Consider the following 16,460-nt stretch of genomic DNA (forward strand, 5'->3'; position numbering starts at 1 on the left):
CTCTCCCTTTTATCTCTCTCTTCCCCTCCCACAGCCAAGGCTCCACTGGAGCAAGTTGGCCTGGGTGCTGAGGATAGCACATGGCCTTGCCTCAGGCACTAAAATGGCTCCAGTTGCTACGGAGCAGTGGCCCCAGATGGGCAGAGCATTGCCCCTAGTGGGCTTGCTGGGCAGATACCGGTCAGGCGCTTTCAGGAGTCTGTCTCTAAGCTTCGCAACTTCTCACTAAAGAAAAATACAAAAAAAAGGACCAAAAAAACAACAAAAGAAACCCCCCAAAACAACAAACTATGCTATCCCTTGGTTCCTTGGTCTTCCTAGGAAGATCCATGACTATAGGAACTGGGACAAAGATTGGGAAGCTCCAAAGCTGCCGTTACTCCCTATTACTTTATTTTTATTTATTTATTTATTTATTTTTATTTTTCTGAAGCTGGAAACAGGGAGAGACAGTCAGACAGACTCCCGCATGCACCCGACCAGGATCCACCCGGCACGCCCACCAGGGGGCGACGCTCTGCCCACCAAGGGGCGATGCTCTGCCCCTCCCGGGTGTCGCTCTGTTGCGACCAGAGCCACTCCAGCGCCTGGGGCAGAGGCCAAGGAGCCATCCCCAGTGCCCGGGCCATCTTTGCTCCAATGGAGCCTCGCTGCGGGAGGGGAAGAGAGAGACAGAGAGGAAGGAGAGGGGGAGGGGTGGAGAAGCAGATGGGCGCTTCTCCTGTGTGCCCTGGCCGACTCCCTATTACTTTAGTTTGCATCATTACAAAGCAGGAGGAAAGGATGGCAGTCATGACTGGCTACATAATACAACACAGCCTAGAACAAGATTTAATACCCTTCTCATCCTTGGGACCCAGCATTCCACAGGTAAGCTGCCACAGGTAAAGGACACTATCATTCATCAAGTTACTTGGGCCAAAAATGTAGTTGGGAGAGGTGGAGAAGTGGGCTCAGTCCCTCATGTATCATATCCTGTCAACTTACGCCCTCTACAGTCCATTTTCCATACAACAGCTCTTTCTAAATTGTAACAGGGTAAATCTGATGTCATTCCTCAGCTGAAAGCCCTAAAATATCTCCTCCTTTCCCAAGAGTAGGCTGGCTCCTATTTCTTTGAACTGAGCTCAAACCTCTTCCTCTATGCCCAGTATGTGCAGATATAGTGGCCTTGTGTACTTTGATCTCTATACAAACTGGCTTCAAACAGACCAAACTCTTTTCTGCCCCAGAGTTCTTGATTTGTTGTCACTTTTGCTTGGAACATTATTCTCCTAGATAAGTGGTCCCCAACCCCCGGGCCGCGTACCGGCCCTGGTCCGTGGGCCATTTGGTACTGGTCCGCAGAGAAAGAATAAATAACTTACATTATTTCCATTTTATTTATATTTAAGTCTGAACGATGTTTTATTTTTAAAAACTGACCAGATTCCATCTGTTACATCAGTCTAAGACTCACTTTTTTTTTTTGTATTTTTCTGAAGCTGGAAACGGGGAGGCAGTCAGACAGACTCCCGCCTGCGCCCCACCAGGCACGCCCACCAGGGGGCGACGCTCTGCCCATCCAGGGCGTCGCTCTGTTGCGACCAGAGCCACTCTAGCGCCTGGGGCAGAGGCCAAGGAGCCATCCCAGCGCCCAGGCCATCTTTTGCTCCAATGGAGCCCTGGCTGCGGGAGGGGAAGAGAGAGACAGAGAGGAAGGAGAGGGGGAGGGGGGGAGAAGCAGATGGGCGCTTCTCCTATGTGCCCTGGCCGGAAATTGAACCTGGGACCTCCGCACGCCAGGCCGACGCTCTACCACTGAGCCAACCGGCCAGGGCCAAGACTCACTCTTGACGCTTGTCTCGGTCACGTGATACATTTATCTGTCCCACCCTAAAGGCCAGTCCATGAAAATATTTTCTGACATTAAACCAGTCCGTGGCCCAAAAAAGGTTGGGGACCACTGTCCTAGATCACAAAGCTGCCTCATTACTTATGGCTCAGCTCAAATGTCTCCTCCTGAAAGAGGCCTTTCCTGACCACTGTGGAAGCTGAAGCTACACTACCACCATTCTTTACCTCATTACCCTACGTTAATTTATCTGTGTCTACCCTCACAGCTTACAGGGAGCACCTTTCCTTTTCTGATTCATCATTGGCATGCTCTATCTGTCAAGAAGTTGGAACTCAATCACTTGTTGAATGAATGAATATCATCTTACTCTTGTTTGGAGCAGAGATTCTTTTTTTTTTTTTTTTTTACAGAGACAGAGAGAGGGATAGATAGGGAGGGATAGATAGGGACAGACAGGAATGAACAGAGATGAGAAGCATCAATCATCAGTTTTTCATTGCGATACCTTAGTTGTGCATTGATTGCTTTTTCATATGTGCCTTGACCGGGGGGCTACAGCAGACCGAGTAACCCCTTGCTCAAGCCAGCGACCTTGGGTCCAAGCTGGTGAGCTTTTGCTCAGACTAGATGAGCCTGCACTCAAGCTGGTGACTTCGGGGTCTCGAACCTGGGTCTTCCGCATCCCAGTCTATCCACTGTGTCACTGCCTGGTCAGGCTGGAGCAGAGTTTCTTAACCAGTGGTGCAAAGGTTTCAAATAATTTCCTCCCCATCCTGCTCCCAGCTGTAAATGAAATTAACGTTTTGACGATATTTGTAAGTGCTTCAGGGTGTGTGTTGAGAAATGTGTGGGAAAGCATATATTTTCCAGATACTCAAAGGAATCCAAACAACAAAATGTTAATTATGACCCTGGCCAGTTGGCTCAGTGGTAGAGCATCAGCCTGGCATGTGGAAGTCCCAGGTTTGATTCTTGGTCAGGGCACACAGGAAAAGCGCCCATCTGCTTCTCTACCCCTTTCCCCATCGCTTACCCTCCCCCTCTGTCCTTATTCCCCTCCTGCAGCCATGGCTTGATTGGAGTGAGTTGGTCCCTGGTGCTGAGGATGGCTCCATGGCCTCCACCTCAGGCACTAAGAGCTCAGTTTCTGAGCAACAGAGCAAAGCCCTCTAGTGGGCTTACCAGATAGATCCCGGTTGGGGCACATGTGGGAGTCTGTCTCTGCCTCCCCTCCTCTCACTGAATAAAAAAGAATGAGAATCTAGTGATTTTCACAACCACTCACTGAAAGTATACATTGCCAGCAGAGTTCCTCTTCAAGTTTGGCTATCATGGCAAGGGCAATGGGCAGTTCAGCTCCCCCATAGGAGCCTCCAATGGGAACACCCTGCAGTTTACCTGGGCCACAGCTGCATCCAGGTATCCAATAACTCTGGCTCTTTCCTGTCCTGTATCAACACATATGCAGAACCAGTACAAAGCTCATAGGGCCTGGTATGGACCTTGGATGGCCAGGTGATAGTGGCCAATGCTGGGAACCACTGCTTTAAGACTTATACTACCTCCAGTATCCCTAACTGGCTCATATAGAGGGATGGATATAGGGGTGGACAAAACCTGGCCAGGATGTGGGCCAGACCTGGCATCACTATGTGGATGTTGGTACATCCAGTGCTTTCCTGTTCTGCATCTCTCAACCTCAGGGTTGCACTTTGATTATTGCTTTGATAACTGGGTGGGCCTAGACTGTGATCCCAAGGATGTGTGCAGAGCACCCCCCATTACATACCTCCTGTTCCCCTTGGTCTGCTCCCCATACTCCAACTTGGAGTCTGAACAGACTTAATCCAGGGCAGAAGCCACCCTGGTTGTCTCCCTGCCATCCCATAAATACTAATAGACTGGAATACCCACCTCCCACGTTAAATAAATGTATTCACACACACGTGCGCGCGCACACACACACACAAGGACCATATGCAAGGTGAAATATATTTTAAGAGCACATTTCACATTTAGAATTTTCATAAAAGATCTGTCAGGATCCTCCACTAGAAATTTCCTGATGGCTCTCTATAAAACCATCAGGTTTTTCTATAAAACCATGTACTTGCCTGACCAGGCGGTGGCGCAGTGGATGGAGCGTCGGACTGGGTTGCGGTGGACCCAGGTTAGAGACCCCGAGGTCGCCAGTTTGAGCACGGGCTTATCTGGTTTGAGCAAAGCTCACCAGCTTGGACCCAAGGTCGCTGGCTCCAGCAAGAGGTTACTCAAACTGCTGAAGGCCCGCGGTCAAGGAACATGTGAGAGGGCAATCAATGAACAACTAAGGTGTCGCAACAGAAGACTGATGATTGGTGCTTCTCATCTCTCTTCGTTTCTGTCTGTCTGTCCCTATCTATCCCTCTCTCTGACTCTGTCTCTGTAAAAAAACAACAACAAAAAAAATGTACTTAAAACTACATGGATTATTGCCTAAGTTTGTAAGGCAACCTACATGTTCCAAAGATCTATAAGCAAACACAGATAGACGGGGGAAAATTCAGAGCCTAGTGGAAGAACCACTTCTTGGTTTATGATTGCCAGACTGAGAACACTTTGGGTTATTTCTTAACTGTAATTGATGCTACCATCTCGGAGTCTCACCCACTACTAGGGTCAGAGATCGCTGTTACACAGGAAGGATAGTCTTTGTCAACTCCCTTCCTTCATTTAAAGTAAACCCTGAATAGACATCTGGCAAGAAGTGGTTGTGATGTTGCAAAGAAAAATGGTTTTTGGCTGGTAACACTAAACATACTTAGCTAAAGGCTAATAAAGACCTGTGGATCTTTCCCAACCACCAATCTTTTCTACTTTAAATGGAATGCAATTCATTGTATTCTAGGAGGATGAAAGGAATTTACTTCTACTGCAACTCGAACCTATCCTTCAGAAGTCTAGATATTTCATACTAGATTATTGAGAGTACACAAATCTTTAAGGTAGACAAGCATTGTTTACCCATAAATCAAAAACCCCATGTCCACATTGACATCTTTATTATTCCTTGAAATGGGTTTTTCAAATCAGATCTCAGCCTCACTGGATGGTAGAGAGCAAGCAGAAGCAACATTTAAAAAAATCTCCTAACTGGTTTAGCTGGGGAAGAGTATTACAGATACAGCTGAGATCAAAGTTATATTATTTTTAAATGTTTATTTTACTGATTTTAGAGACAGAGGAAGGGGGGGGAACAGGAACATTCATGTTTCTGTATGTGCCTTGACTGGGGATCAAACTGCAATCTCTGTGCTTCAGGATGATGCTCTAACCAACCGAGCTGTCTGGCCAGGGCCAGATCAAAGTTTTAATCTTCTTAATGAACTGTTTGTTTGTTTGTTTGTTTAAGCTGGAAACAGGGAGAGACAGTCAGACAGACTCCCGCATGCGCCCGACCGGGATCCACCCGGCACACCCACCAGGGGGCGATGCTCTGCCCATCCTGGGCGTCGCCATGCTGCGACCAGAGCCACTTTAGCGCCTGGGGCAGAGGCCAAGGAGCCATCCCCAGCGCCCAGGCCATCTTTGCTCCAATGGAGCCTTGGCTGTGGGAGGGGAAGAGAGAGACAGAGAGGAAGGTGCGGCGGAGGGGTGGAGAAGCAAATGGGCGCTTCTCCTGTGTGCCCTGGCTGGGAATCGAACCCGGGTCCTCTGCACGGTAGGCCGATGCTCTACTGCTGAGCCAACCGGCCAGGGAAATGAACTGTTTGTTTTGCTTAGCTCTGTTCCACATGGACCACAATCATCTCTCTCAAACTTGTTTTCCAGGTAACAAGGCTTAAGGTAAAACCAACACCAAAGACAGGAAAACAGAACAGGAACTGCTGCCCGTGAAGGAGCATGCTCACAAGCAAAGACCTTGCAGGTACTTCATTTGGTCTTTTCATTTTTGGGGGTGGCTGATGCTGAAATCACAGAAGGAAACCAGATATAGCTTCACCCAGAGGAACTTGGTGTATAAGGATCAGCAATTCAAGTCCAGTAATAGGTGTGTGCGGGGAGACACCAATCCCAGGCTGGGAAGGCTCTCCAGAGGTGGCGCAAGCCAAAGGACGGGGTCAATGTCACTTTGAACAGCAGATGGTAGTCTAATACAGTAGCCAGTGTAATTTAAAAGACCAATATGAGCCACTTAATCCATCGCTCATGAGTTTGAAAAAGCGGAAGGGCTCAGCGACATGCATCGGGGAAACTCTAATGTGTGTAGTAGTAAGATCACATTAATTCCCTTACGTTACTGATCACTTTTAGTGTCAAACTCCTGGTCCTATGACTAAACAGAAATAAAGTTTAGAATTTTAAGACTTGCCTGACCTGTGGTGGTGCAGTGGATAAAGTGTCAACCTGGAAATGCTGAGGTTGCCGGTTCAAAACCCTGGGCTTGCCTGGTCAAGGCACATATGGGAGTTGATGCTTCCTGCTCCTCCCCCCCCTTCTCTATAATAAATAAAATCTTAAAAAAAAAAAAGAATTTTAAGACTTATGATAGGGCTTTTACTTGGAAGGCTTATGGAAGGTGTGGTTTACACGAACCAAATACACTACTCCAGTTCTAAACTGTGGGTTTATACCAAGGGAGAAGTGTGATGGAAAGCTCTTCTTAGGAAATACGTTTTATCATGAAACTTCAGTGAAGTCACAGTCCTCAGAAAAGATTAAGGTGAGCATGTTATGACATTTAAGGTTCCTTTTAAAATCTCCTCTCCAGAGTAAACAATGGCTATCAAGTAAGTGATAAGTTAATAAATTAAGACCCTAGCCAGGTAGCTCAATCAGTTAGAGCAGTGGTAGTCAACCTGGTCCCTACTACCCACTAGTGGGCGTTCCAGCTTTCATGGTGGGAGGTAGCGGAGCAACCAAAGTATAAATAAAAAGATAGATTTAACTATAGTAAGTTGTTTTATAAAGATTTATTCTGCCAAACTTAGCGAAAATCCAACATAAAGTACTTGGTAAGTAATTATTATTATATGCTCTAACTTGCTGTAACTCTGCTTTATAAATTTTATAAAGTAAAGTTACTTCCGTACTTTATTAATCACCATTACTGTGGAACCAGTGGGCAGTTAGAAAATTTTACTACTAATAGAGATACAAAAGTAGGCAGTAGGCATAAAAAGGTTGACTACCCCTGAATTAGAGCATCTTCCTGAAACCCCAAGGTTGGGGGTTCAATTCCTGGTCAGGACACATACAGGAAGCAACTAATGAATGCACAACTATGTGAAACAAGTGAGTGCTTCTTACTATCTCCCCCCTCCCGTCTCTCTAAAAGCAGTTAATAAAAAAATTAATTAAGATAAGTGGTAGTAGAAGGGGAACTTTAAAAAAAAAGATTTATTGATTTTACAATGAGAGGAGAGGGAAGGAATGAGAAGTATTAACTTATAGTTGCTGCACTTCAGTTGTTCATTGGCTGCTTGTTGTATGTGCCTTGACCAGGCAAGTCCAGGGTTTTGAACCAGTGACCTTAGCATTCCAGGTTGACACTCTATCCACTGTGCCACCACAGGTCAGACAAGAGGAAATTTTTTTTTTTTTTTTTATAGAAACAGAGAAAGAGTCAGAAAGAGGAACAGATAGGGACAGACAGGAAGGGAGAGAGATGAGAAGCATCAATTCTTTGTTGTGGCACCTTAGTTGTTCATTGATTACTTTCACATTTGTGCCTTGAAGGGGGAGGGCTACAGCAGAGCGAGTGACCCCTTGCTCAAGCCAGTGACCTGGGGCTCAAACCAGCGACCAGCAACCATGGGGGTCATGTCTATGCTCCTACGCTCAAGCCAGGGACCCTGCGCTCAAGCCAGCGACCTCGGTGTTTTGTACCTGGGTCCCCATGTCACAGTCCGATGCTTTATCCACTGCGCCTCTGCCAGGTCAGGCAAGAGGGAAATTTTTTAACTTAATTTTTTAAGTCTTTAATACATTCACATTGTTCAAAACTAAACAAACACTCTCCAAACATACGCTGAAACAATAAAACAAAGCTTTTACATCAGCGAGACACTATCGCCACCTTGTGTTTAACAGGCTTCATTGCACCCACATTGTTGCAAAAGATCACAGTCTTCAACACTTACAGAATATAGCTTTATTTATAGAATCTTACAAATAAAACATTTAAAATCCATATAACTTAAGTTGTTTTCTTTTCTAATTCATCCTCATAATTCCTGAGTTGTTTTTTTAAAAATACTGTGATGGAACTGCAGAACTGAAAAAGGAAATATGAACAATAAAAACCTAACCTCTCTTAAAAAAAATCAGACTTCATTTTTAAGCAGATTTCCAGCACACTACCATCTCTTTTGAAGTGGACTTACTAAAAACAGGTCTTAGGACACCTGTTCACCAAACAGAGAAGCCTTCTTTTTTAAAACCCAGGGTGAATGGCCTATGAAGGAGAGCCCCAAGTTGACATTAGAGAGAAAAGGCCTTTGAGGGCAAAGACGGAAGACAACTTGCACGACAGGGTGCGCGTGAGAAGCTGCAGAAGCCCTGCTCCGGGGTCGCTGCTCCTCAGACTTTCCCTGCTATTGTCACCTGCAGCTGGTCCATCCCAGGACAGAGAGGCGAAGATGTGAATACCAGGGATGCAAAAGTCCTCAAACTCGCTACCCCTCAGACTCCTAATATGTACAAATGCTTTTAAAACAGCAAATTCAACACTTGAAAGTCCAAAAGAAATCGCTGTATCTTCAACTCATGAGGCAAGTCTGCTGCCAATGGCAACATACAATCAGCTGCACGATTTGAGTGTTTTCCCCATAAGATCCAGTCGGGACTGGCCTCTCGACTAATTACAGTTTGAAGAGAATTTCCCTTTGAGGCAGCTGTTTAGGAAAGGAAGGTTCTTAATACCTATGTGCACAGAAAAGAAAAGCAACCTACTACTTTAAATTTTATTTTTTAATTTGTTAAAGATTCTTATTTCTGAGCTCTTCTAAAACTAGAAACCCACTAACCCTAACTTAGTATTTCACTCCAAGAATAATGGTATTTGTAAGGAATGATCTAATAGGGAATATGCAAATTATAAATTTAATAATACATCAGTGTGAATTAAGAAAAGTCTTCTACACTCTTAAAGTTTGAGTATTATTTTCCGCTAGCTCCTGAAAGCAACTTGAGAAAAATAAAAGAGAAAGGACAAAGAATCAATAACAATAACAATAATAATAAAGTTAGATTCCAACATTCAAGGAATTAGTTCTTTGGTAAAACTGGACCATAATCCTATTAGGAGACAGTCCTGATATTTGATCTAGACTCTTGATAACTGTTTTCCTTCTTCTTCTGCCCACTCTCAAATCTGTCAAAAGGCAAGAGAAGGAAAAAACCTCACATAGCAACTCCAGCAGTTTTCCTGCTCATGTTCTTTTTCAAGAATATTCCTGGTTTAAAAGGATGTTTCCCAAGAAGAAAAAAACAAAACAAAATAGAGGCTGCTTGTCATGACTATATAGCGGAGAGTACTTCTGGGTAAGAAGAGAAGAGACTCACAGGTGTTGGCAACAAACCAGCACTTGTCAGCCATGCACACAGTGCTGTCAGTTTGCGGTCAGCACCCCTGGGCTGCAACTGTGGGCACCACTAAGGAAGGCTTCTGGAGAGACTGGCTCCCCAAAGTGGCTAAAGAATCTCACATTATCAATATGATAATAATACATCAATTCACCTAGTGAACCTGGAGATTAGCTCCCCTTGAAGCCAGAGTTCTGAGGAGAGACTCCACCCGCTGCCTGAGGCTGGTCTCCAATCTCACAGACAAGTCTATCAACCCATTTCCTAAAGGCAGTTAGCGCAATTCATGTTCAGTATTAGCTGAGCCCTTTCTTGTTTGGGGTGAGGAAGGAAGGGTAACCTAGTGCCGCGTAAAACCCATTTGCAGTGTTCTCGGCAGGTACTCTGCTCTGCACAAATCTGCAGAGCCCCACCAAAGTTCCAGACCTTACATCTCAGAGTTCGGTTATTGGTACTTTTATTCGTGCAATTAGCAAATCCTAAATGGTGTCTACACTGATTCCTTTTCTGGTGCCCTTGTCAAAAAGAGCACAAGGTGCATGCTGATTCCACAAGTCACCTTGCCACCCACAGCAGACATGCTGGCCAGGGGAGGTGAATTTGTGCAGTCTCCTCTCTCAGGCCAGCAGAGCGGATGTGCTCAGAATGTGCTTCTAGAGAGGCAGCTAACAGGTTCAAGAAGGGAGTGGGGATGGGGAGGTGGAAATCACAGACAAACCAGATGACTTTTTGCAGGTCTTCCTTCTCTGCCCTCCATTCTTATTAGTGTTATTCTGAAATAAGTGGAGGTCCAGGCAACCAAACCTACGTGCTAGCTCTCCTGGAAGGCCAGGAAACACCAGGCAGCCACAAAGTCAAAACCCAGTACCCCCGCTGGCAGAGCGGCCAGCAGGATGGGCCACGCATAGCGTCCCACCTCCCCTCTCACTCGGATGACCTCCCCTCCTGCCCTATTCATCTGTCCCAGCTTTCAGTTCTCTCTGAGAGCACGGGCAACTGCAGATGGACAAAACAGCAGGAACTCCTGATTTTCTGTACCTTTTCTGTAAAAATATAGAGGTCCAGGATATACCAATTTAGAGTCATGAGCCCTAAACTATAGCTTCACCTCCTGGTATGTCTAATGAGGTTATGACTGCTGCCTATATTTTTGCATTGTAGGGAAAAGGATCCAATCTCTCCTTCTGGTTCAAAGAGAAAAGGGCCTGGGTAACTGGAGAAAATACAAGGTTTGTCTTCTAAGCCACATTCAGGTTCCAGAGTCTCTCTGAGAAGGAGGGAGAGGGGTGGGAGAGAGGTGCTGCCTGGAGACGGGGCCCAGGGCAGCTTATCACTTGGACAGAGCATTTCAAAAACAGCTGACATGTAAGTGCAGGAACATCTTCGGTGTCACAGTTTTTAACAGAACTGCCTCTCCCGAGGTTCTTCCTGGGTGCTGAGTCTACAAGCCAGGGAGCAGGCAGCCAGGGGCCCGACTTCCGATACCTTGGGTCACTGCGGGGCCTACCCAATCTGGATCTGTCCTGAATACATGGTGAGAAGCAGCATGATGGTGAAACCAGTCAAGAGGCCCAGGTTCTGGATGACAAAGGGGACCAACATGCTGCCCTGCCTCTCATCCTCCTGGCAAACTTCATTCATCTCAGGGAACTGAGAAGAGAAAAGCGAAAGAGAGCGGCAGTGCCTCTCAGCCTTTAGGGCCGAGAGACTTCAGTGCAACAGAGACGGTGTATCTAATAACTTACGTTCATTCTATTAATACTTACATGGTGAGAACAATATAATTAGTATATAACATGACTGAGGTGAAAATCATACAACATGTAATTAAGATATACATACGCATCAACTGGTTTACAAAGAAAGTTAACAGCAGTAGCCTCTAGATCTGGAATGGAATAGCCTTTCTCCAAGGTGGTCAACACGACAGCTGACCCTTCAACAAAACTGGGGCTGTGCAGTTGAACATCCGCATGTAACTTGACTCTCCCAAAACCAGAGTCCATGGATGCTCAAGTCCCCTAGAGAAAATGGCTTCTAACAGTGCAGAGACTGGCACTCTGCCTCCGTGGTTCCAGCTGCAGACTGAAAGCAGGGCGGGGACCGCGTTCCTGGGGGTCTAGTGTCTAGGAAAGCCATACGGGTATTCACTGAAAAAAATACACCTTCACATGGACCTGGCAGTTCAAATCCTTGTTGTTGTTCAAGGGTCAACTGTACTTTACACGCAGTCCTGGACATGTTTAGATGCTAGCTAAAAATAACTGCTTTGAGAAAAATAACTTTTTTATAGTGATCCTTAAAAATATCTGCAGAGACCTTTTCATTATCAAAATGTTATTGTCACCTCTTCAGGAAACTGAGCAAACTGTGAAAGGAGCCGAAGACTGGAACTGTGACTAATGGTCTCTTGCTGCTGGCCAGCAAGCAGGTGACAATGAGGGGACCCTCCAATTCAAGGATTTTTAGTTGCAAAAAAAATCCTAACCATGGGGAGAGCTCTTCACAAGAAAGGTGAGAATCTAAACTGTTTCCATGGTGAAGGTGGATCTTGGTGGTCTACTCTCATCATCTCATCAAAACTATTCTTTTCTCCTGGCCTGTGGTGGCACAATGCATAAAGCCTCAACCTGGAAGGCTGAGGTTGCTGGTTCGAAGCCCCGGGATTGTCCGGTCAGGGCTTACATAAGAAGCAACTACTATGAGTTGATGTTTCCTGTTCCTCCCTCCATTTCTCTCTCTCTCTCCCCCTCTCTCTAAAGTCAATAAAATACATATTTTTAAATTCTTTTCAAAGGCCACAGAAAATAATTCATGCAAACATGCTAAAGAAAATGAAAAGCCCATAAACAACATTAGTTATATGAAAGATGTGACAAATCAGGTATTTCACTAACCAACTCAAAACTACTTAAATCGCTATACCAAATGTTAGTGCATACGGTACAATGTATATACCTAGACATTGCAGGTAATATTTTTCATTGATCTATAAATATCTATTCTATAATACTTACATTTTTAAGTAAGGACCCTGGAGCTGAGTTCCCTAATCATTTTCTTTAAGGCCATATACTAACAGAACCATAAGCTTTTCGTTGTTTAGAATCTAATGCCCCTTTAAAAAGCACTAAACTGTACACCTTAAACAGGTGAATAGTGTAGTAGGTAACTCTTCCGTAAAACTGTTATAAAAAACTAACTAATGTCTCCTTAGCTGTCCTTCCATACGATGACTTCAATAACCCAGCCCAGTTTTTGTCATTTTCATCATGGTACAAAGTGCAGAAGACTTACCATATCTGCCAGAGAAATATACAAGAACATTCCTCCGGCAAGTGCAAAGATCCAGTTGGCAGAGAAGTGGCTGCCGGCCAGGATGCCAAAGGCCAGACCCACATAACAGCAGCAGGCGGAAAGGAAGTTGAAGAAGAGGGCTTGCTGGAGGCTCATGCCAGCATTGAGCAGGATGACAAAGTCTCCTAGGGTGGGGAAGACAGAGGGGAGGGAGTGGACAGAGTCACTCTAGGATCTCGGACAGAGACCATTATGCTTAAAGTATGGATAAAGTCTGGTTGAAAATCCAGGTAGCCCCGGACAAGAGACGGCAGTGACAAGATGAAGGCAGCCTTCATCTTCACATCCAGAAGCTCTCTTTGCAATGCTGGCCATGTATGCCCAGCTAAGAGGCTGAAAATAATACAAACAGAAAGCCAGCTGGTGGCAATAGCCTCATTTCTTTTCTGATTGATGGTGAAATAGAAGGAGCTTCCCTCCTCACAACCACAATGAGTGGTATTTTTAGGAAACAAAATTGAGACCAAGGGAAGTTAAGTAATCTGCCCACAGTCAAAAGCCAATAAATGGCAAACCCAGGACTCTATTTTGAATCCCTGAGCCTCCAAGGTCCAGGCTTTTTATACTCCCTTTGATAAACTATAGGCCTCCCAGCACCCTCTGGCTCATCTGCTTCTTCACCCACTAGGCCTCTAACACGCACCTCATCTTTAGGAGAAGAACAGGATATCTGTCACAAGCAACGTATGTTAAGCTCTTAGAATAGTGTTTGGCACACAGGAAGTCCCATTCACTATTTCATCTTCATGATAAATCTATAGGGCAGGTACTGTTCTCTATCCCAATGTACAGGTGAGGAAACAGCCACAACATATGGGGCTGAAGGGAAACAGACATCCTCGTAAAACGTGATCACTTTCAATTATTAATTCAACTGTTAAGGATTAGTGATTACAGCCCTGGCCGGTTGGCTCAGTGGTAGGGCGTCAGCCTGGCGTGCGGGAGTCCTGGGTTCGATTCCCAGCCAGGGCACACAGGAGAAGCACCTATCTGCTTCTCCACCCCTCCCCCTCTCCTTCCTCTCTGTCTCTCTCTTCCCCTCCAGCAGCCAGGGCTCCACTGGAGCAAAGTTGGCCCGGGTGCTGAGGATGGCTTCACGGCCTTTGCCTCAGGTGCTAGAATGGCTCTGGTTGCAACAGAGCAACGCCCCAGATGGGCAGAGCATCGCCCCCTGGTGGGCATGCCGGGTGGATCCTGGTCGGGCGCATGCGGGAGTCTGTCTGACTGCCGCCCCATTTCCAACTTCAGAAAATACAAAAAAAAAAAAAGAATTAGTGATTACATTTCCCACTGCGTAAAGAACAAATTAATCACAACTAGCGTTGTGAACCCAGGGGAGGAGTCAGCCACCTGAAGGGTGCTGGTGCCAATAATGAGGCGGCAGAGTGGAATGGGGTTGGGGGCCTATGTACTCACCTAGTTCATGTGGGAACTCCTCACAGAGAATGGCCACTGAGGTGCTGATGCCTTGGAAAACGGACACTGTGAAGGAGGCGCCAATGGCCAGCCCGTCAATGAAATTGTGGAGACCGTCGCTCAGGGTGATCATCCAGGCCAGAGTGCCAATATCAGAGTAGCGGACACCCTTCAGCCAGTAACAGACACTTTGGGAAGCCTGCAGGTCCTACAAGAAAGCCAGCGGTGATGGATCCTCTAGGTAGGCCTAAGTCATCGAGGCCATTACCACTTCAATGTTCCCGCCCAGTGGCGGATGGCCGACTGACCTGGACAGAGAGCGAGCCCACAATGACCTTCTCGTCCATCACGGGGGCCTTGCTTTCCAGCTCGCTGCTGCAGTGCTGAGGGATCATGTGGTCTAGGTCTCCGTTCTGCAGCTTCTCCATCACCCCCTCCTCCTGGTCCTTCTTGGAAGGAAGTGTCTCGGAGGCATAATGGCTATGTCCGTGCTGATGCTGGAAGGACAAGGAGTGGTGAACATGGCATGCGCCGAAACCATTTCGTTTCCTGAGGCTGGCTCGGAGGCCATGCTCCCAGCACTGGGAAGACCCCCTTCCCACCATTAGGGAAAACGTGAGCTGGCAGCATGCACAGAAACCCAGGGGAAGTTGTTACAGAGCTGCACCATGGTGAGCGCAAGGGCCTGGCACAGGACAGACATCAAAGAGGTGACCAAAGGGCCCACGCTCGTTCCAGAGAGGCGCACTGCTCAAAATACTTAGAGCGTCTCTTTTGCAACAGCTACTTTAATTCCATTCAGCAACTATTTTGGGAATAACTACATAGCAGGCACTAAAGGTACCTTTCTGGATCTATACCATAATAATCGGCCTCATTTCTTTGTGGTCATACTTTATACACAGTGCATGTCCACATTCAGCCCCTCCTTAGTATCTAAAGGTACAAAAGGATGTTGAGGAGATCACTTAGAGCAAAGCACAGGGGGTAGACGGCTGCCCGGTGAAAGGCACACAGACCAGGTCTGGTCTCTGGTCCACCTTTGTCCCCCGCTGTTACCCTCGGGAGGTGAGACAGGTGTCTACTCATGAAACACTTGGGCTTCGGTCCTCCAGGGCCCATCACTGTGGCACTGAGATGACCCCCTGCCATGACACACACACGCTGAGCAGACAGATGTTTCCCCAACAACTGGGCCTCACCTCATTCTTCTGCTTAAGGAGCATCTTCAAGATCTTCTCTGTGAAAAAGAAAAGGTAGAAACCCCCAAACACCACGGCAGACTTGGAGACGTAAGAATCGGGGCTGAAACCGAAAGCCTGTGGGACGCCGGAAAAGAAAATAAGCTTAAGAAAATAAACCATCTCCACCGGTCCCATCTCCTCTCTCAACCACTTCTGTGACTGCACGAAAGGGGACATGCAACTAGGAGGACCCTCAGCTACCCATCTCCTCTCCAGCGAAAGCTAACTTCTGACGGTTCCTGAAGGGCCTCCACCAGGCCTGTCAGGTTCTCTCTAGCTTATTTTCTGATGCAAAAGACAGATCATCTTCAGAACGGTACTGTCAGGAAGACCAGCACAGTTTTCTATGTGTGATGAGCATCACACATGTGATGAGGTCTCCACATCTCCGTTTGCCAGCCTCTGCCAGCGAGTCCCACACTGAAAGACAAGACGCTTGTGTTTACTTTCACCATTAGCTCATGTCCCTGCATAATCCACTGTAAACACAAAGGGGGTGCTGCAGTTACACTTTCTAAAACAGGAAATCCATTCCCTAGCTAAATGCTAAGAATTGCGGCATCTTCCTGACCACAGACCTCCCAGTGACCACAAAGCCAAAAAAGTAGATTATGCCACTGCACGTGTCCCTTTCTGGGGTTTTGAGTTCTGGAAACTCTGCTTATTATGGGGGGGAAAGGCAGACTCCACTGCAAAGCTGACAGGAGTGGAAATCCGAGTCCCTTCCTCAGGGCTGTTCTGACTCCTGTGGGACGTTGGCAAAGTGCCTGGCGACCTGCTCCTCAGTCTTCCGACAGGAAACGGCACTTCCAAGAGAATCAACTCCAGCCTTCTCATGAATAGGTCCAAGATAAAAGCAATCCTAAGTTCCCAGAAATCAGGGCTGCCTAAAAGTTAAGTGCTTTTCTTTTCTGCTTTTAAGGGATGAAATGCCATCTTACCCACTACTGTAGTTTTCTAAGGGACAAAAAGGTCAAGCTCTGGAGTGGAAACAACAAGTCCAGGTCGTCTTTCCAGGGCAGCTAAATCATCTCAGGGTA

General features: G+C 46.4%; 1 protein-coding gene across 6 annotated transcripts in view; it reads right to left on the reverse strand.

Annotated features, from left to right (window-relative positions):
- Positions 1-7,955: 7,955 nt before the first annotated feature.
- The window catches only part of SLC39A14 (solute carrier family 39 member 14), a 54,298-nt gene continuing 45,793 nt past the window's right edge, over positions 7,956-16,460 (reverse strand). For all 6 annotated transcript variants that reach the window (XM_066267606.1, XM_066267614.1, XM_066267599.1 and 3 more), the window contains 5 exons: positions 15,379-15,495; positions 14,485-14,673; positions 14,177-14,384; positions 12,701-12,885; positions 7,956-11,053 (listed from right to left, as the gene is read on the reverse strand). In XM_066267606.1, coding sequence (XP_066123703.1) covers positions 10,907-11,053; positions 12,701-12,885; positions 14,177-14,384; positions 14,485-14,673; positions 15,379-15,495 — 846 coding nt within the window. In that variant the 3' untranslated portion in view covers positions 7,956-10,906. The remainder of the gene's footprint in view (positions 11,054-12,700; positions 12,886-14,176; positions 14,385-14,484; positions 14,674-15,378; positions 15,496-16,460) is intronic.

Source organism: Saccopteryx bilineata, chromosome 1, assembly GCF_036850765.1.
Source record: "Saccopteryx bilineata isolate mSacBil1 chromosome 1, mSacBil1_pri_phased_curated, whole genome shotgun sequence".
Taxonomy (NCBI): Eukaryota; Metazoa; Chordata; class Mammalia; order Chiroptera; family Emballonuridae; genus Saccopteryx; species Saccopteryx bilineata.